The sequence below is a fragment of the Neolamprologus multifasciatus genome, chromosome 17 (genome assembly GCF_963576455.1).
Source record: "Neolamprologus multifasciatus chromosome 17, fNeoMul1.2, whole genome shotgun sequence".
NCBI classification, from domain to species: Eukaryota; Metazoa; Chordata; class Actinopteri; order Cichliformes; family Cichlidae; genus Neolamprologus; species Neolamprologus multifasciatus.
Window position 1 is genome coordinate 26,772,917 of NC_140455.1, and position 27,683 is coordinate 26,800,599.

Genomic DNA, 27,683 nt, shown 5'->3' on the forward strand with positions numbered 1-27,683 from the left:
AAGGCTGAGGTGTGCCAAATTACACAAGAAGTTGACTGGAAAAAAAAATCAGTGGTAATATGTCTTATGGAGTAATGAATCCAAATTTGAAATATGCATGGAAGAGGTCAGAAGAGAGATACAACAGTGAATGTCATTCACAACAGTGAATGTCTACACTGTAACGTGCTTTGAGGCTGGATTTCAGCCAGTGTTGTTGGAGATCTTATCCAAATTAATCAAATTATGAATGCAGAAAAGTTCCTCCAGATTTTGATCGAACATGTAATACCAGTGTGTCTGATTGCCAGCAACGTCATTTTTCAGTACGACAATGATCGCAAACATACTGCCAATGTAGTCAAAGTATGCCTGGATGAAAGAACGCATCAGTCATGGATTGATCTCTCCGGGGTTCGAACCTCAAGACAATCGAAGCAGTGTGGGATCATCTTGACAGAAAACAAAACAAAAGGCAGCCAGCATCCAAAGAAGAGTCTCGGATGTCTTTCAAGAAGCCTGCAGAACTAAGAAATTACAAGAAAGCTTACCTATTAGAGTTTAAGCTGTGTTGAAGAATGAAAGGCAGCTTTAACTGAACAAAAGGGGAAAAAATCCCACATTGACAGCTAACTCAAGAGACAAAAAGCATTAGAACTCAAGTCATTACCTTACTTAAGGATAAATAAGTTAATACACTAACGCATAAGCAGAAAATAACTTACAGTAACTGCCTTCCGATATGGAAGTGCATAAGACAACTGAAAGGGAGGATAGTTTCTATATATGTGGTTTCTATTAAGGGACATAGGAACGATGAGAAACGATAAGAAATCAAGGACAAGGAGTGTGGTGTAGATAAGTGAGGAAATCCGATCATTACCACAAATTTAGTTGAAATTTAAATATTTTAACTATGCTGTGTGAGGTGGGCCCCTGGGCGCCTCCTGAGCGAGCTTTATCGGGGATGTCCTACCGGGAGGCTACCCAGGACATGCTGGAGATTACATCTCTTGGCTGGCCTATAGGAACGCCTCGGTGAGTCCAGGAGGAGGGGAATGGTTTGCCGAGGCTGCTGTCCCCCGACAACATAAAATGGATGGATAGATATATTATAATACTTAAATAAAGATTCCAAAACGGAAATTATCGAATAAAGTATAAAAAAAAAATGTGCTCAAAAATTAATGTATATGTGTATTGTTTGAATGGACCTGCTCTGACTGATTTTCATATGACAACGAATACATGACTGTTTCCATGCCTTGTCTGCGACTACTCAGTCGTGAATCGGGTCAAATAGCTTTTTTGTACGTTTTGGTTGTAACACTGAAAAAAGATATCGTCAAAATCGTTTTAGCTTTCCACAAATTACCATGAAATTATAAACGGAATCAACTTTCAAGTAACAATGTAACTATAACATGATTCAAAGTTTCCTCTGAAGCTGATTGGTTCTTTATGTCTAGATAATTCTAGAACGTTGGTCCTCGATTCTGATAGGCTTTGTGCCAAGTAATTAAAAACTATTTACTGCTACTAATGGGACGCTGCACACCTGCAATCGATTTACAGTTAATTCAGATATCATTAAGGGACCTATAAAGGTAGCGTACACCTCTGTCAACATTAAACAGCCTCATGGTCAGAATTAGCATACCACGTTTGTATTGCAGTTGGGTTTTTTTCCTTCTCCAACTCAAACACCTGTGTTATATAAGCGAGCCACTGAGAATCTTGCCGGTTGCTTGGGTCCTTTAACTGTGGGAAAGTCTGGTGTGAGAAGGAATCTAGCTTTGAGAAGGCAGAGATTAAGCCATTCTTTTTGGTGACAGTTGTATTTTTGTCACCACTCATTTCATGTCGTCAGCGGGGTCCCAGTTTAACGGGCAGGCGGGTGCACACTAAGCAGTTTGAACTCCCCTTTTTTAAACTTTCTCTGCGGAGAAAGCCTTCGGCGTTACAACTAAAAGGGCTTTAACACAAAAAGATGCGACTTTTGGTGTCGGAGTCCCTGTGATGAGAGCTGTTTCCAAGAGATGAAGTGGCTGATGAGAAGCATTTTTGTGGAACTGCCTTTGTAATACGCGACTGAATTTTTTTCTTGGTGGTGGTGCGGCTACATTTCGCGTCTTCTCTGAAAGCCTGCTTTTACCGGAGATGTAAAAATGAGCGAAGCGGCGCACGAGGGTTTTAACGGAAGGACCGACTAGTGCTGGTATCAAACCTACAACCTTCCACTCGCAACACCATCTCTCCAGCCAATAGACTGCTCTGCCTCCCTGAGTCCTCCCACTAAAAACAACCTGTATCGCATTTATAGTATGGATATCCGAACGTTTCACCTCGCTCAAATTCATATTCACAACTTTCCACCGGGAGTGGGTTTAGCCTAATTTGTAAGAAATTATGATACATTCTTAGAATGACCCTCACTTTTCCGTGTGTTCCAGTCATATTCTGTGGCTCTCTGTTATTTTTCCCACGTTTCTATTAGGATTTCAGAGCCCCCGAACACTTAAAAGAGTTGTAGCCTAAATCTCGTCAGCTCTCATGGGACTGAGGCATTCGTCGCGTTGTTTGCTGCTACGGCGGAAGATGGCGGAGGCGGACAGCTCAGAGGTAGGGACCTTGTGGTGTCCTGCACCGCATTTAGCGGGACCGGTGAACTCTCCGTCTGGTATTTTTTGATCGTGTCAACACATTTGGTGTAGATATTATGCATATCTCTGTATTTTTCAGCGATAATTGTGGAGACGAGTTTAAGAATAGATTTTGCACTGATGGCTTGTAAGCTAAGTAAAGTGCATTTCCCAGTGTCCTGCAGATGTCAGGACAGCTCTAGACTCAAAAGACGCATGCAATTACAGTTAAAATAGACGATGCATATGGAATATTTGCATTTTGATTAAGTGGTTCATTACTGATGCACGGACATTGGCTGCTAAACGTGATAATGTCCGCTGTCCTTGGTGCTGAAGCGGAACCTGCATCTCTTGCCGGCTCCTCCATGAGTGCACTGTGTATCACCGCTGTCTCATATGTGTTATGGAAATGGCTTTATAATACAATTAAAAAACATTTCAGAGTTTATTCTTGGTTTGAATTTAATGATCTCTCTAGTAGACCATTATTAACCTGAAACCTATGTATTCCCATAATTTCGTTTTAAACCATTAACTTGACTTTGATGTCTAAATGATGCTACAAACTCTCCCTTTTTTCTTTTCTTCTATGTCCTTAACAGAGGCAGCAGCCTGTAATGTCCCCCATTTCTCAGTCTGCTCAGCCCTCCCCACTGCCTAAACCAGTGCCTACTACCCACCATGTGCCCTGCGTTCCCCATACGCCTCATGTAGCAGCACTGGCCACCTGTCCTGGTCGAGGCAAGATTGCCAAGTTCATCAGCCCAGAGGAAATGACATCACGGGACTACTACTTTGACTCTTATGCTCACTTTGGCATCCATGAGGTATGCAGACAGGGCTGGAAAAACAGCGGCTTGGTATTATTAGAATTTAAAGAAAAAAAGGCACCCATTGACTCTTTCTATCTTTGCCAAGGAATTTCAATCATGCTTGGCTGGCTTTACACTAGTAGGATATGTCAAAAAATAACCTAAACCGATTTAACACTATAATATACAAGGACAATTGGGCTTTTATTTTGATTTTGATGCATATTCTTATGCTGTATTTTCTATAACTATGAACCTTGTGCATACAGAAATCAAACCTTCAGTTCAGTAGATCCACTTAAGGTAACAGATGCCAAGGGAAAGCCTAACGAATGACTAAACGCAACAAAATGGAGACAAATAAAAAAATTTAAGAGTAGCTGACAACTGACAAAACACAAGGCTTTTCCATTACCAAGCACCCCTAAAAACATTATATGCATGGTAAAAATCCATATTCAGCACTCCAGTAGTAAAAAGTGTTTGTTTGTCTTTTAAAACTATCTGAAGTAAAGTGCCAAGGCCACAGCCCAACTAATGACCTTGGTATGTGACAAAGAGATGGTGAAAAAGTTTAGGAACATATAGACCTCTTAAACAGTGTCTGCATTTAGCATATAGGTCAGCTTTTTGTCTGCTTGCAGTCAACCAGTGTGTCCTGATTAAAGCAGTGCAAAGTGAAAAAAAAGGAAAGTGGGATATGTGAATGGGCTCAGGGAGATGGGTATCAGGCAGTCCCCAAAGGCTTTGTGTTGTACTCCTGTCTATTTCAAGAAGCTCTGCCACTGTCACTAACGCATTTGGCCTAAATGCTGCCTTTTCCATATCATTACTCATGGAAAAAAAATCAATGTATTCTCAAAACTGCCCACACTTGCCACAATGTAGATCCATTATGTAACATAATGTGTAATATGTATTCCTTTGAGGATTTTTATGAATCACACCGTTCTTTGGTAGTTGAGTTTTTTGCCGGTACTGGAAAAATCATCAGGTAACATGGACTCTTACTCTTATTTTCACTGCAGGAGATGCTGAAAGATGAGGTGCGGACACTGACCTACAGGAATGCCATGTACCACAACAAGCACGTGTTCAAAGATAAAATAGTCCTGGATGTCGGTAGCGGCACTGGAATCCTCTCAATGTTTGCTGCCAACGCCGGTGCCAAACATGTGTACGGGGTGAGACAAATAGATGAACTATCTGACCACAAACAAATGCTTCACTGCAATCAAACATTCACTGCTGTTGTTTAAATCTTTATGAGAGAAACAGTTGCAGTCTACACATATTTGACTTCTGACTCCTCCATATCAAATACATTTATTTTAAAAAAGTATCCTGGCTTTTTAAAAACGTATCTTAAGAGCTTGTCATGCAAACTCTGTTAGACAGAGGCAATAAGATACATCTGGCTCCCCTTAGAGAACAGCTATAAGTGACAGGTTGGTGTTGTAACCCACAGTTATGTATGATTTATAGGCTGTAGTACACCCATGAATAGGAAGGTTTAATCATGAGTTTTCATTTGGCACCAGATCTGAGATGACTTATCTGGAAGAACAGCAGCTGCATCCATAGACACTGTTATTTGCACTTGAAGATGCAAAAAGCCCTTTGGTGTTTTTAGATGGATTTGATTAATTTTTTGTGTGTGTTTACTCACACTAAAACCCATGAAATATTTTCTAATTATTGATAAATTGATCAAAAAAGTGTTTGTTTGTTTTTAATTTAAAGATAGATCAATAACTCCATGTCTTGACCTTTTAACTGGAAGTTTTTTTTTCTGTGATCCTGCAGATTGAATGTTCAAGTATATCTGAATATTCAGAGAAGATTATCAAGTCGAATCACCTGCACAATGGTAAGAAGAAGTATTGTTTCTCATTACTGCCATAATCCCATATCCACCTATCTGAAGACAGAACGACGCAAACATATCTGGTTGAGAAGTAGCGTGTAAAATCTGTATTTTTCCATCATTACCATCACACTTGACAATATTAGTCACAGTCCTGATGGTTAAATGGCAGCTCGTCAAATAACAGTAATCTTTGCCATCAATCAGAATCCCCTCAGTGGGGCTTATTACCATTGTAAAATGCCACCCTGAACTTCACAGAGGGAGGAAGGGAAACAGATGCTTAGTTTCATAACCTACATATTTGACATTAGGCTGGTTTTAATTTAATCTTTTATATTTACATTTCAGGTACTTGGCTTTTGATCCCCTGAACATAGACTAGTGGTAAAGTTATAATGTCTGGACCTCCGTTTATGCATTAATAACTATAAATATTCTAAAAGTAGATGTAGAACTGACTATCAGTCATTAGAAAAAGGTAATTTAACCACCAATTGTGTTATTAGGGGCAGAGTATTGAATCGCTGAATTTTCCTGTAATTTCTGAATATTTGATAAATGAAATTTTGTGACAAGCTCAATTTACAAAACCTTGGCATAAATTCAGTAACTGCCCCTTTATGCTACTTTAGAGGGAAAGCATCTGTGCACTGCATTCATTAATGTTGTGGAACACAGATGGCTTAAATTCACTGAATGAACGAACACCTGCCCTGAGAAAATGTATACATTTTTAAAATTATTTTTCCTTATATTTAGTAATGAAATTAATAATATATACTGTACATCATAGGTCAATTGGTAATACAAAACTCCCTGCCGTGTAACACCTCTTTAAATTGGTGGTGTCTTCTTCCTCTGGAGGTCAAAGATGTCAGAATGGGGAAATGAGACAAATAAAATGCATGCACCAAAAAAAAAAATCAGGCGCCAGATGACAACATTAATTAAGTTGTACTAATTTACAGCAATCCCAAGGCATACAAACATTGTCATTTGAGAATAAAGTCATTTGCTCTAATCTGATGAAGAAGCTGTGAAGTAATTTACTGCCTGCTGTTTTGTGGCTATGCACACTACAGTCATTACCATCTTCAAGGGCAAGGTGGAGGAGGTGGAGCTGCCTGTGGAGAAGGTGGACATTATAATCTCAGAGTGGATGGGCTACTGCCTTTTCTACGAATCCATGCTCAACACGGTCATCTTTGCCAGGGACAAGTGGCTGGTAAGATGGTGCTGCAGGAGGTTTGGGGCTTTATGTGCGTGTGTGTCTGTGAGTGGCTGGCTGGACAAATAAGGCTATTTGACACATAGACACAGCACACAGCAATAAAGTGGAGAATTTACTGTACGCTCGCTTGCATGTGTCTGCTCGCCAGATGCTGAGGTCATACATGAATGATCAGGTTGCTAACCTCAATGGCTGTCAGCAGGCTTTGAACTCAGCACATGTGATCTTTTATTACATGCCAGGTGTGTGAACAGTATGAGTGATTGATGGTCTTTGTGTGTGTGTTCACTGGATACCTGACTTTTTTTTTTCTTGTTGTATTCAGAAACCTGGAGGCCTGATGTTCCCTGACAGAGCAGCGCTCTACGTGGTAGCCATTGAAGACCGGCAGTACAAGGACTTTAAGATACATTGTGAGTAGTTACGATACATTTGTTGCAGTTTCATTTAAATTCTTTCGGTCTTCCTCTCAGCTGTGTTTAACTAGTGCCCACCGTTGCCTCACAGCTTGATGGTTCCTGTGGATGAGTAGTAGATAAAGTGCATAGAATATGAATGTTTGTTTAAATTTGGTTTGTATTCTGAACTGATTTAAGTAGTCAGTAAAACCAGATTACAAAAAGTCCAAAAGTTACATTTCAGACTCTACAGGTGTGAGTTAGCATGTTAATGTTTGTGGCAGTACAAGTAGAAAAAGACTGAACAAGTGTTTACTTTGCTGGGAGAAAGCCTCTGTGAGGGTGACAAGTAGCAGCCTAGGTTTGGGTCAGACCCAAGGCCCTTTCTTTTCCCACTTCATGCCTTTCTGTCTACTTTATATATGGTCTGATAAGGAGTCATGCAGCAAGACAATGATCCCAAGCAAAGCATCAAAGGTACAACAGCATGGCTAAAAATGGAAAACAAAACAATACTGCGGTTGCAATGCCCCAGTTAAAGCACAAACCTGAGTCTGATTGAAATGCTGCGTTGAGACCTTAAGAGTTGTGGATAAACAAATGCCCACAAACCTCAAAGAACTGAAGCAACACTGTAAATAAGAGTGGGCCAGAATTCCTCTACAACAATGTGAGAGACTGATAAAGTCATGTAGAAATTGCTGTTAAAGGTGGTTTTACAAGATGCTAAACTGCATAGTCCTGTGAAAGGTTTTTTTTTTTTTTTACATGACTGCAAATGAAAGTCAGTTTCTTTGACCAGCTTTAGACTTCATCAGTTGCTAAATTAAAATACTGGGTTCCACTCTCCTCACTAGTAGAGCAACTTGTTTATAATGTAATAATGTATACTTTATTGATCCCCGTGGGGAAATTCTTCTCTGCATTTATCCCATTCACTCAGTGAAGCAGTGGGCAGCCATTGGGCACCCGGGGAGCAGTGTGTAGGGACGGTACTTTGCTCAGGGGTACCTCAGGGTAGTCGTTCAGTGGATTCGAAACCCCAACCTTTCGATCATGGGGCCACCACTCTACCTACTGAGCTATTCCTGCCTGCCTCATATGCTTCAGATGTTTTCAGTGCACAGTCCTGTGAAAGAGCTAGCTACTTCTAAGACTGAACCAAAACAGTGAAGCTGTAGGTTATAAAACCAAACAGTACTTTATGTGACAATGACAAGCCATAGATTGTTCTTAAATGCTGATTAGTGACTGCAAAGGGGGAAAAAAAAACCAAAACATGCCACAGTAAAAAGCAGTACCTTCTGCAAAAATGGCTAAAATGCACAGGGTATTTATAGCGTTATAGCCATAAAGAACATAAGATTAAAAATTGGGTGAATGCAAATAATTTTTAATTTAAGTGGAAGTAGTTTAATCTAGCATTGAAACCTGCAGCAAGAGGTTCAAAAGCATTTAAACCAGTGTGTTACTTTTTATCCTGAACTGCTTTCTCTGCTCCAAACTCACGGCATGTGTTCAAATAGCTAACACAGCTGGAGGGCTGAGCTTAACCTTGTGATCCAGTATTAAAGGTGCCATTCAAACCTGTACGTACATCGGCTTTGAATCTGGGTCAATAACGCCTACTGAGTTCCCTTTCACTGCACAGGTGGCCTCCTGTGCTTTATTACATCTAATACTAAAAGTACATTCTTTCACATAAATCCCAAAAGAACTCACTTTACCCCAAACCCTCACACTCTTATTTTTAGTTTTCTTTTGCGTTGGTGGCACACTCACCATCTCATGATACAGACTTAGTGTTTGGCCTCCTGACAAAGCAAGGTGGAGTGAAGGGACTGAGTGAGTGGGGGAGTGAATGTGTTTTTTGGTGTGTTTTCAGCCCAAATTATAATAAAACAAGGATGCCAGACATTCTGGAGGAGGTGGAGGAGGAGGCCAGAGTATATTTTCGGGACGGCTTGTCTTTCTCCACATACGGCCTGGATAGACAGAAAGACAGCGGGACTGTTCTTCCTGGCAGAGTCAAGTGCTCTGTTTTATTTTCTCTGCTACCTTTTTTGTGCTGACAGCTTAGCAGGAACAGGGAGAACAGAGCTTTGCTTGTGCCTGAAAACTGAAGGAGAACAAAAATCCAGAAAACACATATTGTGTGCATGGTCATTCACATGGGTATCTGTTTTGTTTTTTGTATGTACAGGGTGGGAAAACGTATATGGGTTCGACATGAGTTGCATTCGCAATGTGGCCATCAAAGAGCCTCTGGTAGATGTGGTAGATCCCAAGCAAGTGGTGACGAACGCCTGCCTTCTGAAGGTTAGTCTGCATTTGCATCAGTTTGTGAACGCGTTTTGTCTACAGTATGATTTCATACCTGTTTGTGGCACATATCCAAACACTTTTTTTTCTCTATCTCCTGGGTACATGAATTCCCAGAAAAAGTCAGACAGCTGTGATACTCTGTCACTGTGAACATTCCCCGTCTATTGAGTCTATTTTCTAGTACATAATAGAGATTTCTGGCTGGCTGTAATAGGCTGCAGCTCTGTTTTCATGCTTGAAGATACAACAGAAGCTTGTCTTTCATCTCGCAAATGAACAGAGGATGAGAGCATTCACAGAAGTGATAGCCTTTTTGTTTGTCCCCTCTACCTTTACCTTTTCTCTATTTCACTGTCCCTTTTCTCTCCATATATCATGTTTCTTTCTGTTCCGAGCATTTTATGTCTTCATTGCCCCTTTTTTCATTATCTCTTTCTCACATCATTTTATAGTCTCATTTCTCACTTTCACTTTTCTAATCACTCCACCTTTCCTTTCATCTTGTATCCCATTCTCTGATTTTAAACAATGTCAGGCCTCAGTAGTCTGAGTGAATAGGGAGGTCTCACTCAGTCTCTCCCTCTGTGCGATGGTGAAATGTCACACAAGAGCAGGCATTGAGTCACCAGTGGGAATGAAATGGGCTCTCCATCAGTGTGATAAACGATGGTCTTGCTTTTGTGTTAAGAAAAGGTGATTCATGTGTTAGGATGGAGGGGCTTAGCCACTGACATGCCTGTCTGAAATGTTATTCTCACTGCAGGTATCTTTTTTACACATATGTATTCAGGGCATCTTCACCCCAACCCACCCCTGCCAGCCACTTCACCGCGTCTTAATTCAAACTGCCAGTCATTCCTCGCTTGCTAAAATTACAAAGTCGCTCCCGGGAATTTTTTTTTCTCTCCTCCTACAATTTGCTGTATACGATACTGGCCTGGTATCATTGGAAAGGACAGAGGTGTTAAATCACAATCTGTTATGGTGACGCCACATGGCCGAGTGCTCCAAAGCCCAATAGGCTGGGCAAGATGAACAGGTTGCAATTTAAAATAAAAATCCCCCTCCATCCTCCTAAATACAGCATCATCTACATGCAAAGCAGAGATGCACCTGCTCCTCCTCTATTTTGAACCCAGTATGATGCCTAGCAGGTGACAAAGTACTTAGATCTGTGGCTACCTCAGTAAGGCAGTTTGATATAAAAAACACACACATACACTTACATGCACAAAACCTCCCTCCCTTGTAGACATGAGGGAGGACACCCACACAGCATGTGTAGTGCGAGCAGGCTTCATTTGCCAGCCGTGATTCAACCTGTGGGCTTTCACACACACACACACATTCTTGCACATGCACAGTAATCATGGTGAATAATCAAGAAGCACTGACATACATGTGCCGCATGTGTATGTGAGAGATTGCAAATGGTGGTGGCAAGTTGCAAGCCTGTGATTGTACAGTGGCTCTATTCTGAATTAGCATGGTTATGGATTTCAAGCTCATTTGCCCTGACATATATAACATCAGCTATTGGCAATTTTATTTTCAGGAAGTGGACATCTACACTGTGAAGCCAGAGGACCTGTCCTTCACCTCAGCCTTCTGTCTGCAGATTCAGCGCAATGATTACGTCCATGCTCTGGTCACCTATTTCACCATTGAGTTCACCAAATGTCACAAGAAGACTGGTTTCTCCACTGGTGAGGCTAAACAGGAGCCTTTATTTTAAAGACTTTTGAGATTTAAACCTCTGGGTCAATCAAATACAAAAAAAAATTGTGTCACATATTTTGGTACAGTGTGTGTAAAAGTCTTGATCAACCCTTGTAACCAGACTTCAAAATGTTAAACTGGTTTAACTGGTCGTTCTCCCAGCTTTCTGATAATCTTCCAGGGTTTTTCTTTAGATATTGGCTGCTTTTTCACTTATTTTAAGGAAGAGGAATATTTCTTATTTGCTAAGCCACTTAACACTGACCTATGAATCATTCCAGCGTTAAAAAAAAGCACCTAGTTCAAGGGATGAATCAGTTTTATTTCCACACATAACAGATAACGTAGCAAAAAACGAATTGTAATTTTATCTTTTGGAACTCTGCGACTAGCAATCCATTACAAAAATACATAATTTGTTCCAATTCTTTAGCTGAATCTATCAAAAATTCCAAAGACACCACAGTTTAACAGCCCTAAAATACTATTTCTGGACCAACAAGGTGATTCCTAAGATCTATTGTTAAAAACCTTGACATTTCTGAGCATGCTGGGTACTCTAATTAACAAAATTGAGGACACTGAACGGGTGGAGGACAAAAGAAATGACAAAATTAACTACAGCAGATGAACAGTGTCTGAAATGCATGTCTTTTAAAAAATAGAAAAAAACTCCAGGAAAGATGCATCTGGCACTTTGGCTGATCCATCTACGGCTCAGTAAAGTCTCATGAGAAAGGAAGGGTGCCTGTAAAGAAGCCATTTTTAAAGCAGGAAAACAGGAATGAAAGGCTGAGGAATGCCAAATTACATGAGAACTGAACAGAAAATAAGTGGCAGCAGGTGTTATGGAGTGATCAATCCAAAACTTACATTTTGGATTTGTTTAAATTATCAATATGCACCAAGGTGTTTAGGAAAGAGTCACTACAGCCATCTGTAAACACAGTGGAGGCTCTCTCATGGTTTGGAGATGAATTTGTTGTGGAGTTGGAGGTGTGTTGGGGATCTTGTCAAAATTGATTCAATAACAAACACAGAAAAGTGCAGTTAGGTTTGTGCCACCATGCAATATAATGTGGAAAGAGATTGGTAACAGTTTGATTTATCAGCATAACAATGATCCCAAACACAGAAAAACACACATGGAACTATCAGTCATGAATCGAACTATCAATCAGGGGTTGGCCAGAACCTGAATCTCAGGGGTTTTTTTTGAAGCATTGCTGGATCATTCAATTCAATTCAATTCAATTCAATTCAATTCAATTCAATTCAATTCAATTCAATTCAATTCAATTTTATTTATATAGCACCAAATCACAACAAAAGGCGCTTCATAGATACAGAGAAAAACCCAACAATCATATGACCCCCTATGAGCAAGCACTTCGGCGACAGTGGGAAGGAAAAACTCCCTTTTAACAGGAAGAAACCTCTGGCAGAACCAGGCTCAGGGAGGGGCGGGGCCATCTGCTGTGACCAGTTGGGGTGAGAGAAGGAAGACAGGATAAAAGACATGCTGTGGAAGAGAGACAGAGGTTAATAACAGATATGATTCAATACAGAGAGGTCTATTAATACATAGTGAGTGAGAAAGGTGACTGGAAAGGAAAAACTCAATGCATCATGGGAATCCCCGGCAGCCTACGTCTATTGCAGCATAACTAAGGGAGGATTCAGGGTCACCTGGTCCAGCCCTAACTATATGCTTTAGCAAAAAGGAAAGTTTTAAGCCTAATCTTAAAAGTAGAGCTAGTGTCTGTCTCCCGAATCCAAACTGGAAGCTGGTTCCACAGAAGAGGGGCCTGAAAACTGAAGGCTCTGCCTCCCATTCTACTTTTAAATACTCTAGGAACAACAAGTAGGCCTGCTGAGCGAGAGCGAAGTGCTCTAATAGGGTGATATGGTACTACAAGGTCATTACAGATAAGATGGGGCCTGATTATTTAAGACCTTGTATGTGAGGAGCAGGATTTTGAATTCAATTCTGGATTTAACAGGAAGCCAATGAAGGGAAGCCAAAACAGGAGAAATATGCTCTCTCTTTCTAGTCCCTGTCAGTACTCTTGCTGCAGCATTTTGGATTAGCTGAAGGCTTTTCAGCGAGTTTTTTGGACATCCTGATAATAATGAATTATAGTAGTCCAGCCTGAAAGTAATAAATGCATGAACTAGTTTTTCAGTGTCACTCTGAGACAGGATATTTCTAACTTCAGAGATGTTGCACAAATGGAAGAACGCAGTCTTACATATTTGTTTAATATGTGCGTTGAAGGACATATCCTGGTCAAAAATCATCCCAACAAGGAAAAGATCAAAAGACAGCCAACATCCATGGAAGAATTCTGAATGTCATTCAAGAAGCCTGGAGAACTATTCCTGAATAAAACTCAAAGAAATGTCAAGAAAGCTTGTCTAAGAGAGTTCAGGCTGTGTTGCAGAATGAAGGTGGTCATACCAAATATTGACTTACAAGCTCATTAGAGCTGTAAACTCTATTTTGTCCTTTATACTCTATTTTCATTTACGTTTGCACGTTTCAACAAACTGCTGCACCTATTTCCCATCACTGAAGGAAAATATACAGAAATGAGGGGTGATTCAAGCCATTTCCACAGTACTGTACTATATATTTTTGATATTACTTTCTCTACGTGGTGCTTATATAGTGAGGTTGTGTTATGTTGCATAGCAGACAAGGGCAATTACTTCCCAGGATTTTCTATCAAGACTCTATTGCAATGGACCCAATGCGATGCAACAGAAAGGTTTATGAAAAGAGTGGGCAACTCCTGTAGTTCACTTTCAATGATAAAACAATTCTATGGAACTTTAAATGTCTACACTCACAAAAAGTTCGGATGTATTAATCTTTTCTGAAACTTATGCCTTAAAACACATATTCTCCAAATCCACTTGTTATTTAACGGAAACACCAATGAGTGACATTTCTTTTTCATTTGTGATCAGTTTTATTTGTCACAGCAAGTGTGTCTCAGAACTGAACTGAGGTGTTCAGCGATTCACAGATTTCAAAACCTGATATAAATATTATTTCTCCTAGATTATTCAGTTATTGTACACCACAAGTTTATAAAATGTATAAAACTGTAGCCAAGGATACATGAAGATTTGCTTGCACCGTTAAGCAGATTCACATTCTGACCCGCCCCGCAGCCACTTGAGTAGTTTGAGCAGTGAATCTGTGGATATTAAATGGATGGCGCTCCATTTCTGCACCTTAGCTCTTGGCTACACTCTGCTGGTGTTACGTGACCAGTGTTTGAACCAGCAGAATCACCGAGCACGTCATCATGCTGTTGAGGACACCTATTATAGTGAAATATGTTATGCAAGCTTATGTTAATACATTCACGCATCTGGTGCTTACATAATATCGCGTAGAGGAGGTTCTATTTTTTGGCTGTCTGTTGGCCCTGAGGCTGAGCATCACCGAAGGAGATCTCTTCTATCTGCCTCTGTATTTTTCCCATTGGATGAGAGAATTTCAGGCACTTTGCTGTTATATTTCTTCTATGCTAACATGCCGAAGGCAGTCTAGTGCCTGTCAACACTATTCTGTAAATCTTTTTATTTCCCCTACTCCTCTTTACTCCTCTTTCCTCTTTGCCTGTTCTTACTGCTTCACCACCATTCCTCTTTAACCTAATTTCAAATTCTCTCCTCCTCTCTCTTTATCATCTCCACCATCTTTCATTTTCACTTCCCTGCCTTTTCCCTTGCCCTCCATCACATCCTATCTTTAGCTCCAGATGCCCCAAGCACACACTGGAAGCAGACTGTGTTTTATTTAGAGGACTACCTAACTGTCAAGAAGGGAGAGGAGATCTTTGGCAGTCTTGCTGTCAGGCCCAACGAGAAGAATGTGGTAAGACTAAAAATTTTCAAGACAATTCTCTAGACTTAAAAAGGGAATATTGAATCCTTTACCTAAATTAGAACAGCAGCAACATTCTTAGAAATATAATAAAGATATGGCTACAAATAGTGGAAAAAATCCTCTTTTTACTATAGATACACCTTCAATTAGTAAAAAATGCCATATTTTTAACATCCTGTTTTACTGTAGACTGCCTCCAATAGCACATATTTGCTTAGCAAGCAAAAAGTAGCTGCTTCTTCTGTATCCTGACCACACACCATTAAATAACAGAAAATATTCAAATAATGGTATGTGTCCTATTTTCCCTGTAGTTATTGTTAATAATAGAAAATGTCCTGTTTATTTGATGTGTGCATGCTGTTAATTAACAGAGAATTGCTTTTCTTTTTAATTAAGGAAATATTTCTTACAGTGCCTCTTTGGTTGTGTGTAATTCTTTGTAACTGATTACTTCAATTCACTTTCGGTAATGTTTGTTGCAGCGTGACCTGGAGTTCACCCTTGAGCTAGATTTTAAAGGACAGCTATGCGAGGCCGCCATTTCCCACGACTACAAAATGCGTTAGGAACAACAGACCAAGCCGTGCCGCAGACCTAGCCTCAGCCCCTCTGGTCAGCGAGGGGGAGGGCACAGGCTCTCCAACAAGCATTCCAGTTTGCCAGGGAGGGCATCTGGACGCATCTGATTGGATGCCATCAAGCCAGCATCTAGGTGATGTCATCACAATAGGCACGTATCTATCAGCAATAGTGCCATCATGTGTACCAACTTGATTGACTCGGGCACCTCATTGAATGTATCATCCTACTTGATTTTTTTTGGTCTGTTTCTGAGAATTATTTTGATTGATGTATGAAATGAAAATCATTTATTTATTATTATTATTATTATTATTATTATTATTATTACAATGAATTGAAAACGATTAACTTGTGTGATGTTAAGAGGATTATAGCACAGTCATTAACTGTTTTACCTTTAGTAACATTTATTACATATTGTATAATTGTATAGAGAGTACAGTAATTCATTGCTTTATTTTAGCAAGTATCTGCATGTGAATCCTTTTTCATTTTTTAATTTCAGAAAGATGTGAAATGGAATTTATTTCTTTAATTAATGAGAACTTTGGTGCCAGAAAAAAGAGAACAATGCCTCAGAACAGTAACAAACATGATGCAATTATGCCATGTACCACTTTGCTTAGAGATCGGATGATCAAAGAATATGGAGGGAAAAAAAGAATGTGGTGATGAATAAAATGTCAAAGAATCAAATAATTTATCCCGCTTTCATTTCAAACTTGAAGCAAAGATTCAGTTATGAAAAGGCTACAGTATACTTCTGATTTTTCTCTTAGCTAAAAGGATTTTATTTAATTACAATAAGGAATATTCTAAATGCTACAAAGAGACAATTGTGATTTAGCATTTACAGGTAATGGCACAACTTTTTGTGTTACTGTAGAGAAGTTTGACAGCGGTTTGTTCACATAGACTATACGGACTTCTACCGCATATTGATTTAAGCATTTACTGCCTTCCTGATTTTAAAGTCCATTACTCTTTTCAGTTTTGTCTTCAAACATTTTAATCTCCACAGAAAAAAAAGATCTGCCTCTCAATAAACTGAGTATAGCAGTACAAAGATTTTTCCCCCTATGGTTTTAGGTTTTCTTTGTGTTAGCTTAAGTCTTCACTTGCAGCAGGCTTTCTTCTTCACAGGCTGAGTGCTGAGTATGACTGTTGTATCTCTCACCGTGTCCTCCTGCTCCATTAACACTCTGAGTAAACAAAGAGGGGGGAAAAAGGCTTGACATCTGCTGCGAATCATAATGCAGCCCCAGTGCGCTGTGTATCAGATTGTTTTGATCTTACCTGGCCAGGTGAGTCAGGGACTCTGTCACATTCTTTCCCGTGTAGGCACTGACCTCAAAGAACATCACCTTGTTTTCCTGAAAAGGGTGTGCACACAAATTCAGACCCACTGTTGTCCTAGAACAGGCAATACTTGCACAAAAATGCATTAGATTTACATAAACAAGTTGCTCAGCTTCTTTAAATGACACCTCCCTGTCTTCGTCCATGTCCATTTTGTTACCTAGCAAGAGAATAGGGATCCCTTCTCCTGCTGCTTCCTAAGAAAATAAAGAACAGTGTTCCAGAGCTTCCCATTTCAGGATTTGCCAAAGATGTGAACTGCATAAACGTTATGAGCAATAACCTCAGCTTTTAATAATGTGAATTCCAAAATTGGATGAACTGAACCATGCATGCAACAAAACAAGACTTGCACAGGACTGAATGGGTCAAAGGTCCAACCTGAACATTGGTGAGCCAGGGCCGCACAGCCTTGAAGCTCTCTTCCACTGTAACATCATACATCACCACCACACCATCTGCCTTGCGAAAGAACTGCTTGGTTATGCTGCGGTACCTGTGTCAGTAGCAGGATTTGAATGTCAGCACAGTGGCCCATTTTTCAAATGTGAGTATAAGAATACATTATGTACATCCGCCTCAATACTGCTACAATAATACTACATGGTTATTGTTTTATAGTGACTATTCAAGAAAAAAACATTCAAGTGTTGGAAATACGACACATTTTTTTGTCATTTTGTTTCTGTTCACTTCTACGGAGGACTTGAAACACTCAAGAAGTCCATAGTATTGGATTTAATTCAAAGGTTTTGACAAAAGTAATGCATTAAGTGCAATAAAAAACATTTTTATACATTATCTCTAATTTTCAGTCTTCAGAAACTTATTAACCTAACTGTATATACTGTATACACTTCCATTCATGTAAAATAAAGTATTGCAAGAGGAATTGTGTTTATTAAGAGGGCATATTAGAGTAATTCTATAAAAAAAATTAAAATATAAAATAAAGTAATACAGAGGCAGGGTAAAAGCATAATTAAAGGGAATTTGCAAGTGTGGAAATTTTGTTTTGAGATTGCAAAGTCATAATTTGTTTAAAAAAAGCTCACAATTTCTCTCAGATAAACCTAAGATTGGAGGAAGGTTGCAATAAACTGACTATATATTCAGACTTTTGATATGATATTCTTGATTAGTATTTTATTGGTAAGCTTCAAGTTGCAAGATATTAGTGGTTTATATCCAACCAGTTAACTGAAATATGCTGAAGGAAGGGGTTACTCACCTCTCTTGGCCTGCGGTGTCCCAAAGCTGCATGGCTACCTGCATATTGTCCAATGTTAATGTCTTCACACTGTAGTCAATACCTGATTTAAAAAACAACAACAACATATAATAACATATAATACATAATCGAACATAATATAAGGACACACTTCTCACATTTAATTTAGGCTTGATTTTACTTCTCGTTTTCACTACGGAGGAGCAATGATATAAATGGCCAGTAGGGGGATCTGGAATGAAGCCTGTGCTTCATTCCAGCAGAAAAAGGGGTGAGAAAGGTGTTGACAACAAGGCATAAAAGGAGGATTGGAAAAGATGAAAGCAAGGAAAATTCATCCAAAGTGACATAATCTGTAGTACAATGAGTGCCAGGGCTCTTAGACAGGCAGTGTGACTTCACAAGCCCTTTCATGTGATGCTAAATCGCCCCCCGGTATTCAGGAAAGGCATCCACAGCCACACTCGCACACATGCCCTTCAGATCTGTTTAAAACGGGCCCTGAAACATCAATAAAATATGACTGCCTTTCTTCTTACCCACAGTAGCAGTTGTGGAAGGGTGGAAACGGCCCTCACAGAAGGAGCGCAGCAGGGATGTTTTCCCAACGCTGGAATTTCCAACCAGGACCACTTTAAACAGGCGGTCTGGGGCAAATAGTTCATTCGCCTTCTGTAGGCGAGCAATTAGAAAGACAGTTTCATTACCTCTCCAATAACTTATATAAAAGCATATATAAAAGTGGGGAGCCGTAAACACACCTGTGAGGTCTCCTTTCCCACAGGCTGTCCTCTTGGAGATACAGGTGGGGTCTTCTTCGACTGAGTAAAGTAGGATTTCCTTGCAGGAGGAGCTTCTTTTGACACTGAGATGTAACGTGGGGAAGCACTGAGGCCGCTCCTTCTGTCGTCTTCTTCCTCCTCATCCCTCTCGTCTTCCTCCTCGCTGAGCTGGTGCAGTAAGGGCTGAGGTCCTCCTTGGAGCAGGTGGGGCAGGTGGTCCTCTTCTATGGAGATGACTCTGCGGAGGGGCCACCCGTCCGGCGGAGCATCTAACACCTCCTCCTCTTCTGCCACCTTCTTATCAATTTCGACTTTCTTTGATTTGTCTCTGCTTCTCCCCAACACCCTCTTGCTGGTGGCTATTTTGGTGGACAGCCTTTTGGCCTTTGTCTTCACGTCATGCACTTTAGGCAGAGCGGGGCTGATGTGACCGTTGGCTAAGCCAGAGTTCCTATTCGCTGAAGGTCTTTGTTGGCACACAGGGCTGCTAGCAGCTGTGGTGGAGGGAGCAGGGGTGGCAGTGGTGGTGTCATCTTCACTACAGGAGGAGGAAGCAACAAAAACGATTTGAAGGTGCTCTATAGGCAAGGCCTCCAGAGATAGGTAGGACCCATCCACCAACAGTGAGGCTCTTTGGGGACAGAGGAGAAACAGAGGATTTACTGGATCAATTCACTTGAGTTTTCTAATATTTCTAGTTGATAATTTGGCTATTTTTTGTGAGTATAAGGAATCAGACATCCTCTGTTTTTCCTCCTTTGATGCATGATTTTTACATCACATTTGTCATTGTTGCATAGGAAGCAATCTGACAGGGATGAATTCTGTTAAAAAGAGTACTTGAATGATGAATGAATCACCTTTTTGCTGGCTGGCTGCTGTCATCAAATATATTGCCGAGGCCTGCTCTCTGTTTCTGCTTCTTTCTGAGTGAGGTTTGAGGCTTGTTTAAAAAAAGAAGGTGCATTACTCAACTATTCTAGTGCTGTAATCGAGTTAATGCAGTTACATAAAATACTATTTACTTACTACACCACAGCACAAGTCTCGCTCATCCTTTAGATGCTTGTTCATCTCTCTGGGAAGTTAAAGAAGGGATGTTAAAGAGTGTTTTGTGCTTTGCAAATCCTTGAACCTTGGAGTTTGATTCATAGGGTTTGGCTTGGTTAGGACTGAACCAGGAGCCAAAATGAGTAAAACAATAGTTGTGGTCAGAAACTTATATCCACTCAACATTGGCATGAATGATTGTACAACTTTTGGATTGTCTCCAGTCCACACAGGCTCAAAAGTGTGCATACAGGCTCATCAAAAACTCCTGGACATATGCAGTGGATGTAAACTCCAACTAGTACCCAAGTTTGAAAAGTGCTGGGTGTTCTCATTATACCTGAGGAGGTCAAGCTGCTTCCTTAGACTTTGCTTTTCCCTCTGCAGTCCTTCAGTTACTCGGTACATTTCCCTGAAACAAGACAGAAGAAACTTGCTTTTAAATAGCTCCTCTATGGCATCTGTTTGCACACTGCAGGGAAACACAGTTAATACAAAAAATGCTTATACGCACATTTCTTTCTCCCGTTGTAGCCGGGAGGCCTGATCCTGCAGCATAGCCAGCTGTTCCTGGGCCAGCACTAGCTCCTGGCTGGTGCTCTCCAGCGCTCTGGACAACTCATTGTTGGTCATTTTCAGTTTGACGTTCTCTACGTGGCTCTCCTGCTTCTCACTGCTCAGCTCAGAGCATTGGTGCTCTAACTAAACAGGGAGATATTCACAGGAGTTATAATACACTAATGCTGGGTAAGTGTACTTAGGGGATATCTACACAGGGAACAAAACAGTGAGGTTTGGTGTAAATCCTCTCTACACGACAGATGTAATGCCACAAGCCCACTATTCAATAGTTACACATAACAAATGCTTTTGCAGAGAGCTTAAATTTTTTTTTGTCATGCTGTTACAATGGTGGATGTTTCTTATTAAACATGACCGCAGAATTTCTTCGGGATGCGTTGTCCATATTAACTTACCCGTTTCTGCTTCTGGAAAAGCTGCTCCAAATCTCTCTCCTTCGTAAGAAGCTGGTGCTCCAGGTCCTGGCTGCGCAACTGAAGCCGCTCAGAGTCCTGCAGGAGCAGAAGAAGAAAAGGTTCAACTTGCGGTTTAAAGAAAGTGCACAAAATTAGCTCGAAAGGTAAAAACACTAAAAACCCGTGTTTGCGTGGGTTCCCTCCGGGTACTCCGGCTTCCTCCCACCGTCCAAAGACATGCAGCTTGTGGGGATAGGTTAATTGATTAATCCAAATTGTCACTAGGTGTGAATGGTTGTCTGTCCCTATGTGTTAGCCCTGCGACAGACTGGCGACCTGTCCAGGGTGTACCCCGCCTCTCGCCCTATGACAGCTGGGATAGGCTCCAGCGCCCCCCGCGACCCTGAAAAAGGATAAGCGGAAGCGAATGGATGGATGGATGGTAAAAACACTGCTGTCAATACGATATAATCCTTAAGCAAAACTACGCTTACATCATTACTACTGCTTGTTCTCTCTCTTTGAAAGACCCAGCATTTATGATAATGCAGAAAGTGGTCTTCCACTTTACTGAAATAACCGTCTAGTGATTGAGTGTGGAAGACTATCAGCTTCCGTAAGGATCTGCTTTTTTTCCTTTTTACTTGTGTTCCATCCATTCGCTTTCGCTTATCCTTTTCAGGGTCGTGGGGGTGCTGGAGCCTATCCCAGCTGTGTTGAATTCAGATTTAAAATGAGCACACAGAAAGTTATTTAAATTTGAAGTTAGTCATCTTGTGTCAGAGAGTGCACTTCTGTACAGTGCAGTCCAGCATACATGACTTTAAACATCTTGCTTTGTATTTCTGAAACTTTTTTTTACTTCTTCGGTTGCCAAGGAGATGCTTCTTTGTCAGATTTTCTTCATGTCTGAGCTCTTTTACCTTTAGCAGCAGCCGTTCTTTCTCATTTTTGATCTGTGCCTCCATCTCTTCATATAAATAGCGGATCTCACTGTCATGTGTTGCTGCCTTCCTGAAATGACACGTTAAGGTAAACTATTTATCGATGAAAGACACAAGGTGGTACATGTAATATCTAAAAACAGAACAACATTGCTGTCTACACTGTGAGCACTTGACATGCAAACACATTTTCAGACTACTGGTAAGTACAATCCCTGTGATGATTGTTAAGACCCCAGCAGCCAATTAGTTACATTTAGAAGAATAACAAGCTGTAACACGGTGCCACGCAGTACCACGAGTAAGCCTACATCCCACTGATGCTCACGTTGCGTTTACAAAGACAAAAGACTATAATCATCAAGTATGTCATTCTGCATATCAGTGGAGTAAATACATTAATATACAGTGCAAAAAAAATCCCCCTTTGCTTTGTGTTCACTCAATCATATCATTAATGTGTTTCCACACCACTAGAAGGCAGTCAGAGTGTGGATCTAGATTAGTGGTCATTTGACATGGATAAAGATGTTGTTATATAGAGAATTACAGGTAAATCCCATGCAGCAGACTCTGGCTGGCGTCCACAATGTAAACACAATCCCACCCTTATGCCACTTATTATTTAGGGGCTAATGCATAACAAGCATATTGGCTATATGGTGGTTTTTGGTCCATAAAGTGTTGGTTAAAACAAAGTAAATAAATAAAACATTGTATATAGCATATGCATTTCCTTACTTATAGTCTTGCCAAAAATCTGGCATCTCTTGAGATGGTATGCAGTGTCGTTAAAATATGAGGACAAGTGGAGGACAAAAGAAGATGAATAGTATCTTAAAGTCAAGTCAGTAAGTCAGTAAAGACATCGCACAACGTCTGAGAGATGCATCTGGCCCTTCATTTGATCCATGTACTCTTCACAGAAGCCTTGTCAGAAATGATTGCAGTGGAAGAGTGGCTGTCAAGAAGACATTCTTAAGGAAAAGAAACAGGGAGGAAAGGTTGATGTATGTCTTATGAAGTGATGAATCCAGATTTGAAATTTCTGGTTCAAATCCTCTTCTGAGGAGGTCAGACAGAGGTACAAACAAAAGTGAGAGTCTGACTGAATTATGGACTCAGAAAAGTACAGAATTTGATCCACCATCAACATCATATGGCTAGTATCTGGTTGGCAAGAGCTAAATTTCTCAATATGACAGTGATCCCAAGCACACTGTAAACACACACACACGTTTTTTAGCATGAAGCATAAAAGCAGGACAACGCTGCCCACAATCATCATATGAGCAATCCAAACAGAAAACAGGCGACCTGTTTTTATATAAAGAAATTAGGGGCGGCTCGAGACTGTTGCACAATGCTGTATTTCTTTCTCTTTCCTTCCCTATATTGAACCTCATGTCCAATATTTCTTCCACACTCATAGTGACTAAAAACCTTGTGAATGGGTAGAACACCATGAAAAGCCCCTTTTCCCTTGCCCCTTGTGTATGTGTTTTCTGCCCTACTACCTCTGGAGGGCGCTCTCCATTTCCTTCTTTTCCTGATGAGCTTCCTTGATTTGGTGGGTGACCCTGGCCAGAAATTCCTCAAAATTGGACAAGAGGTGAGGCTCATCACGTCTGAGCTGGATCCAAAGGCTGCGCACCTCGTCTGGACTGGAGAAAGAGAGGAGAAGAAGATAAAGAGGGAGAGACAAAACTCAACTTAGCTCACAGGTTTGTCAAGAATGGATCATGACAAAAAACCTTATCTTGTTTTTTAAAAAAAACAAGATAAGGACAAATATAAAGCAGAGATGTGTTTCTGTTAGAGGAGTTAACCTGTGGAATAGTTATGACAGTGATTTAAAAAGGTGTAGTTCATTTTCCTTGTTTAAAATATGTTTAAAAATAGAGTATTAGAAAAATATATATATCAAGAATGAAAAGAGCAAAAAAAAAAAAAACAAAAAAAAAAAACAGAAAACCACTTGATTCTTTTGCTTTGATGTAGTTACTTACTAAGGTGGTGGTGTTTTTTCTTGTTTGTTTGTTTTGTTTTTGCTTTGTTTGCCTTCTCTCACCCCAACCGGTCGCAGCAGATGGCCGCCTCTCCCTGAGCCGGGTTCTGCCAGAGGTTTCTTCCTGTTAAAAGGGAGTTTTTCCTTCCCACTGTCGCCAAAGTGCTTGCTCATAGGGGGTCATATGATTGTTGGGCTTTTCTCTCTGTATCTATGAAGCGCCTTGAGGCGACATTTGTTGTGATTTGGCGCTATATAAATGAAATTGAATTGAATTGAATTTTATTATTTGCTTCGAGCCCTGTGTACAGGAGCTGCATGCTAAAAGATCTTTTGTTAAAAGGGTTGGCGTAATAAGCAAATGCTTCAGCCAATACCTTTTGATTAGCCTTGTCTCATGCTTTCTTGCTTTGTGGTAAATCTTTGTTCTGTCTTCACTGAGATATTTGAATGCTAATCAATAAACATATCAATCAATCAATCACAAAAAACAATAATGCACATAAGGTTTTGTTGTGATTAAACTCACTCTTCAAATACATTACTGGCTCCCAGGCTTTCCAGCAGCATGCAGAAGTGCCTCTCCTCCTCATTCTCAACTCCTGACAGCTTGGCTTCCCATTGGCTCTGATAAAGGGCTTCCTTAGCCCTGAAGACTGGGCCAGCGGCCTGATTTTGGTCATCAGTCACAGAGATCCTTCGGCCATGCAAGAACTGACCTGAAACACACCCACAGCTTTTGAGCTTGAAAGATAAATTCAAAAGCTTTTCATGATTTCCCACATCTTTTTCTCTTAGCCGCTCCCATTATTTTAGGGAAATGATCGCTACATCACTAAATCCACAAATCTTCTCTGTGGTCTTCTACTTTTCATTATTGTCTGGCAGCTCTATCTTCACATCCTTTCTCTAGTCTCCTACCAGCCTATCCTTGCCTCTCCAAACCGCTCTACCTGAGCTGTCCCTCTGATGTACTCATTTCTAATCCTGCCTACATCTGGTCACTCCTGATGAACACCTTAACACTCCAGCTCTACTTCCTGTCTTTGCTTTAGTATCACCATTTCCAAACCATACGTTACAGCATATATCATCTTGTAAACTTCCCCTTTTACTTTTGTCACAAATCAGCCCTTCCTGCATTTTTACAAACTATTCCTTATTATTGTATTTTGCACTTGAAGCCGCTCTGTTTTTTTGTGTTTGCAGAACTACAAGATACCTTTAAGTATTCAAAATCAACTTGAACTCAACTTGATGCTATAGTAATGTCTTCTATTTCAGGTTTGACATAGAGAAAGCTATTTGGAGTAACAAGTGTGATATGTGTGATCCAAGCAAAGAGCCTTTGATGGCAGAAAACCTACTGAATCCAGAGGTGAATGCCTCCAGTGTGAGGTAACCTGTGTGGTCTGTATCCAGAGAGTCAAACACGTCTTCCAGCTCCTCTGCGGACAGAGGCAGCTCTCTGTGGAGCCTCTGCCAGGAGAAACACATAAACAAAAAGGACTTTAAAATACCCCTGTGGTGAGCTGAACTCCACTTCAAAATGAAACACACTCACTGTAAAACCACTGCAAGCTACTTTTAAGACACAATAAATAAATGTCACATGATAAGTTCGCACCTCAAATCTGCTACTTTTTTACTTTTTTTTAAATGTAAGAGTGTTTTATTAAAAAAAAAAAAAAAAACGTCAACACAAACCCACAAGAGCTGCCCTAATTAGCTGAGAGCACAGCTCACTAATGGTCAGACCTTTAAAAAGAGGCTTGCATGCATTGTTCCTGCCTGTGCTCTTCACTGCAGCCTGTGCGCTAAGAGAGTGGCATTATATTCATAAACATTTCCATCAGCCGTGCTGCTCCAACACTTCTCAGGCTGTTTGAGTGCTCCGAGTTCTTTAGCGACGGTAATATGAACTGAAAAAGTGACACTGAGTGTTCCCTGCTCAGTGCTCACTGTTATTAAAGCCCTGCAGGACACTAAATTGTTCCACAGGTAAAAGCGTGTCCTTTCGAACTGTTGTTCTTCTTAGCAGCGGCTTAATGCACTCACAGGTCCTCCACAGATTTTTAAAAACCGCTGAAATAGTAAGAGTGTCGAGGAAAAACTGACCCCTCCCTGTTTTTCAAAGGAAATAAATATTCATATTGGGCTGCCACAATTATTAACCTAACTGGTGGAAAATGTTTACAGTAATGATATTAATAGATGGATTTGTTAAGGCTTAATTTCTGACAGTATATACACTGAATGATTAATCCTTGATTCATTAACTACCATTTAAAATGTCTTATATATATCTGCCTTAATAATGTGAAATTGTCAAATGCCTGCAGACTTTACAGAAGTGTGTAAAGTCCACAGAAACACACAAAGCCTCCATCTCTAACCCTCATATCAGTGCGAGTGATGAAGCCTTTTCCCTCCACATCACAGGTCTGGAAGAACTCCTTGGTCTTGTCCAGCAGGGCAATGCGGCCCCAGTCAGAGCCCCTCCTTTCTGGGCTCCGTCCAAAGCCATTCACCCCGTCCTCCTCCTCCTCCATGCTTCGCTGTGTCTCTCTTATCGTTATATATTTATTTTTTCATGGACACTGTTGGGTGGTAGGTTGCGTGTACTTTGAAGTTTTCTTCATTAGCCCTATATTCAGTCCTCTGGGCCTCCTAGAGTCACCATGACAACAGAGGCAGGAAGTAGCACCAGATGATGAGATCACTGATAACTTGGTGGCTTACAGACAGACTTAAACCTGGTTGCAGGTTCCTGTAAGACAGGCAAAAAACTGTACTCAATTAAAAAATTACGTGAAGGCAAGTTTAAGAAAACTAAGGTGGTTACACAAGTAGCAGAGCACTACAGCTAAACTGCACTTCCCTTTTCTAGTAAGCCACTGACAAAGGTATGTAAATACACAGTAAAGGATTGTCTTAATACTCCACCATACAGAACACATGACGGCATAATGCCTGCAAGACTGCTGCAAGCAGCAGATGAATTCACGTGTCCCCCTATGTGTTTTCCTCGCGCCTTTGTTTTGAAGTGCTGTCTTGTTTGCACTGATCCGAGCTGGAGCGCAGTTTACCCTGTCAGGAATTCTAAATCTGCAGCAAACACTGCTGAAAGTGAAATATCAGAGGCAGGTGTTGGATTGTCAAGTCTTGAATTTGGATTTTTCCTGAAGGCTGTTTAATTAGTGCAAATTTTAACTTGGCTACAAACTAAGTGAGTACATACTACTAAGCAGCACTGACACCTACTTCGTAAGCTCAGGCAAATCCCCTATAATACAGGCTAGTTAAAAGACACTTAAGCAATGTAAGTAAATTTCTGGGCCTTCCTCTGCAACATATACAAAACTCTTGGCGAATTCTTTTTTTCCTCAGCTCTTGTATCTACAAGTTGCCACAGGTTTGCATTTGTCCCTTTTTTCTTTAAATAAGTCAGAAATGGAAGGAAAGCTCTTACCTTCTACAAATGACGAGCACAACAAACTGAAACCTTTTGTATCCGCTCTCAGTATTAACAGAGCTGTGACCGCACTGTGTTTAGGAAGTCTTGCCTCACAGACGAGTGTTAGACAAGTCATTCTGCAACCATGTGATGTCATGAGGAGGCAGCCTGAGGCTTTTCAGCCTGGGTCCACCCGCTGCTCTCACACTGAGATGGGGCTGCAGAGTGAGCTTACTCTATGCAGGCTACATGTGTGCAACATGTTTATGTAGTGTGTAATTAAGACAGCAGCATAATGAAGGCTGTCAGCGGGAGGAGTGTTATTGTGTTTTTGGAGGTTACTTGGAAATAAAAGCTAAACTTGTTTGACTACCAGAGAATTGGCCAAAAGAAAGTTGTATTTATGG

At 40.5% G+C, this 27,683-nt stretch overlaps 2 protein-coding genes across 5 annotated transcripts; one reads left to right on the top strand and one right to left on the bottom strand.

The window, feature by feature from the left end:
* The first annotated feature begins 1,610 nt into the window (after positions 1–1,610).
* On the top strand, positions 1,611–16,119 carry prmt8b (protein arginine methyltransferase 8b). 2 transcript variants are annotated; one of them, XM_085137264.1, is made up of 11 exons: positions 1,611–2,301; positions 2,477–2,601; positions 3,227–3,451; positions 4,465–4,620; positions 5,243–5,306; positions 6,389–6,531; positions 6,863–6,950; positions 9,139–9,254; positions 10,816–10,966; positions 14,750–14,871; positions 15,369–16,119. In XM_085137264.1, exons 2-11 carry the CDS (start codon positions 2,533–2,535, stop codon positions 15,450–15,452), a joined length of 1,218 nt encoding a protein of 405 aa, XP_084993390.1. In that variant the 5' UTR covers positions 1,611–2,301; positions 2,477–2,532; the 3' UTR covers positions 15,453–16,119. The 2 variants fall into 2 exon arrangements, with proteins under 2 accessions (XP_084993390.1, XP_084993389.1); XM_085137263.1 differs by having other exon boundaries at positions 1,611–2,601.
* Positions 16,120–16,213: 94 nt separating this feature from the next.
* On the bottom strand, positions 16,214–27,592 carry cracr2ab (calcium release activated channel regulator 2Ab). Of its 3 annotated transcripts, none has more exons than XM_085137258.1 (17): positions 27,292–27,592; positions 26,216–26,589; positions 25,187–25,298; positions 24,349–24,538; positions 23,329–23,475; positions 21,791–21,881; positions 20,868–20,963; positions 20,405–20,592; positions 20,231–20,302; positions 19,870–19,918; positions 19,701–19,783; positions 18,820–19,378; positions 18,598–18,730; positions 18,059–18,140; positions 17,209–17,323; positions 16,765–17,024; positions 16,214–16,670 (listed from the first exon to the last, which is right to left on the bottom strand). In XM_085137258.1, the coding sequence occupies exons 2-17, from the start codon at positions 26,369–26,371 to the stop codon at positions 16,583–16,585; spliced, it is 2,421 nt and encodes an 806-aa protein (XP_084993384.1). In that variant the 5' UTR covers positions 26,372–26,589; positions 27,292–27,592; the 3' UTR covers positions 16,214–16,582. The 3 variants fall into 3 exon arrangements, with proteins under 3 accessions (XP_084993384.1, XP_084993385.1, XP_084993386.1); XM_085137259.1 differs by having other exon boundaries at positions 16,765–16,841; positions 16,923–17,024; positions 26,216–27,592; XM_085137260.1 differs by having other exon boundaries at positions 16,765–16,841; positions 16,923–17,024; positions 18,820–19,471; positions 26,216–27,592.
* Between the last annotated feature and the right edge of the window lie 91 nt (positions 27,593–27,683).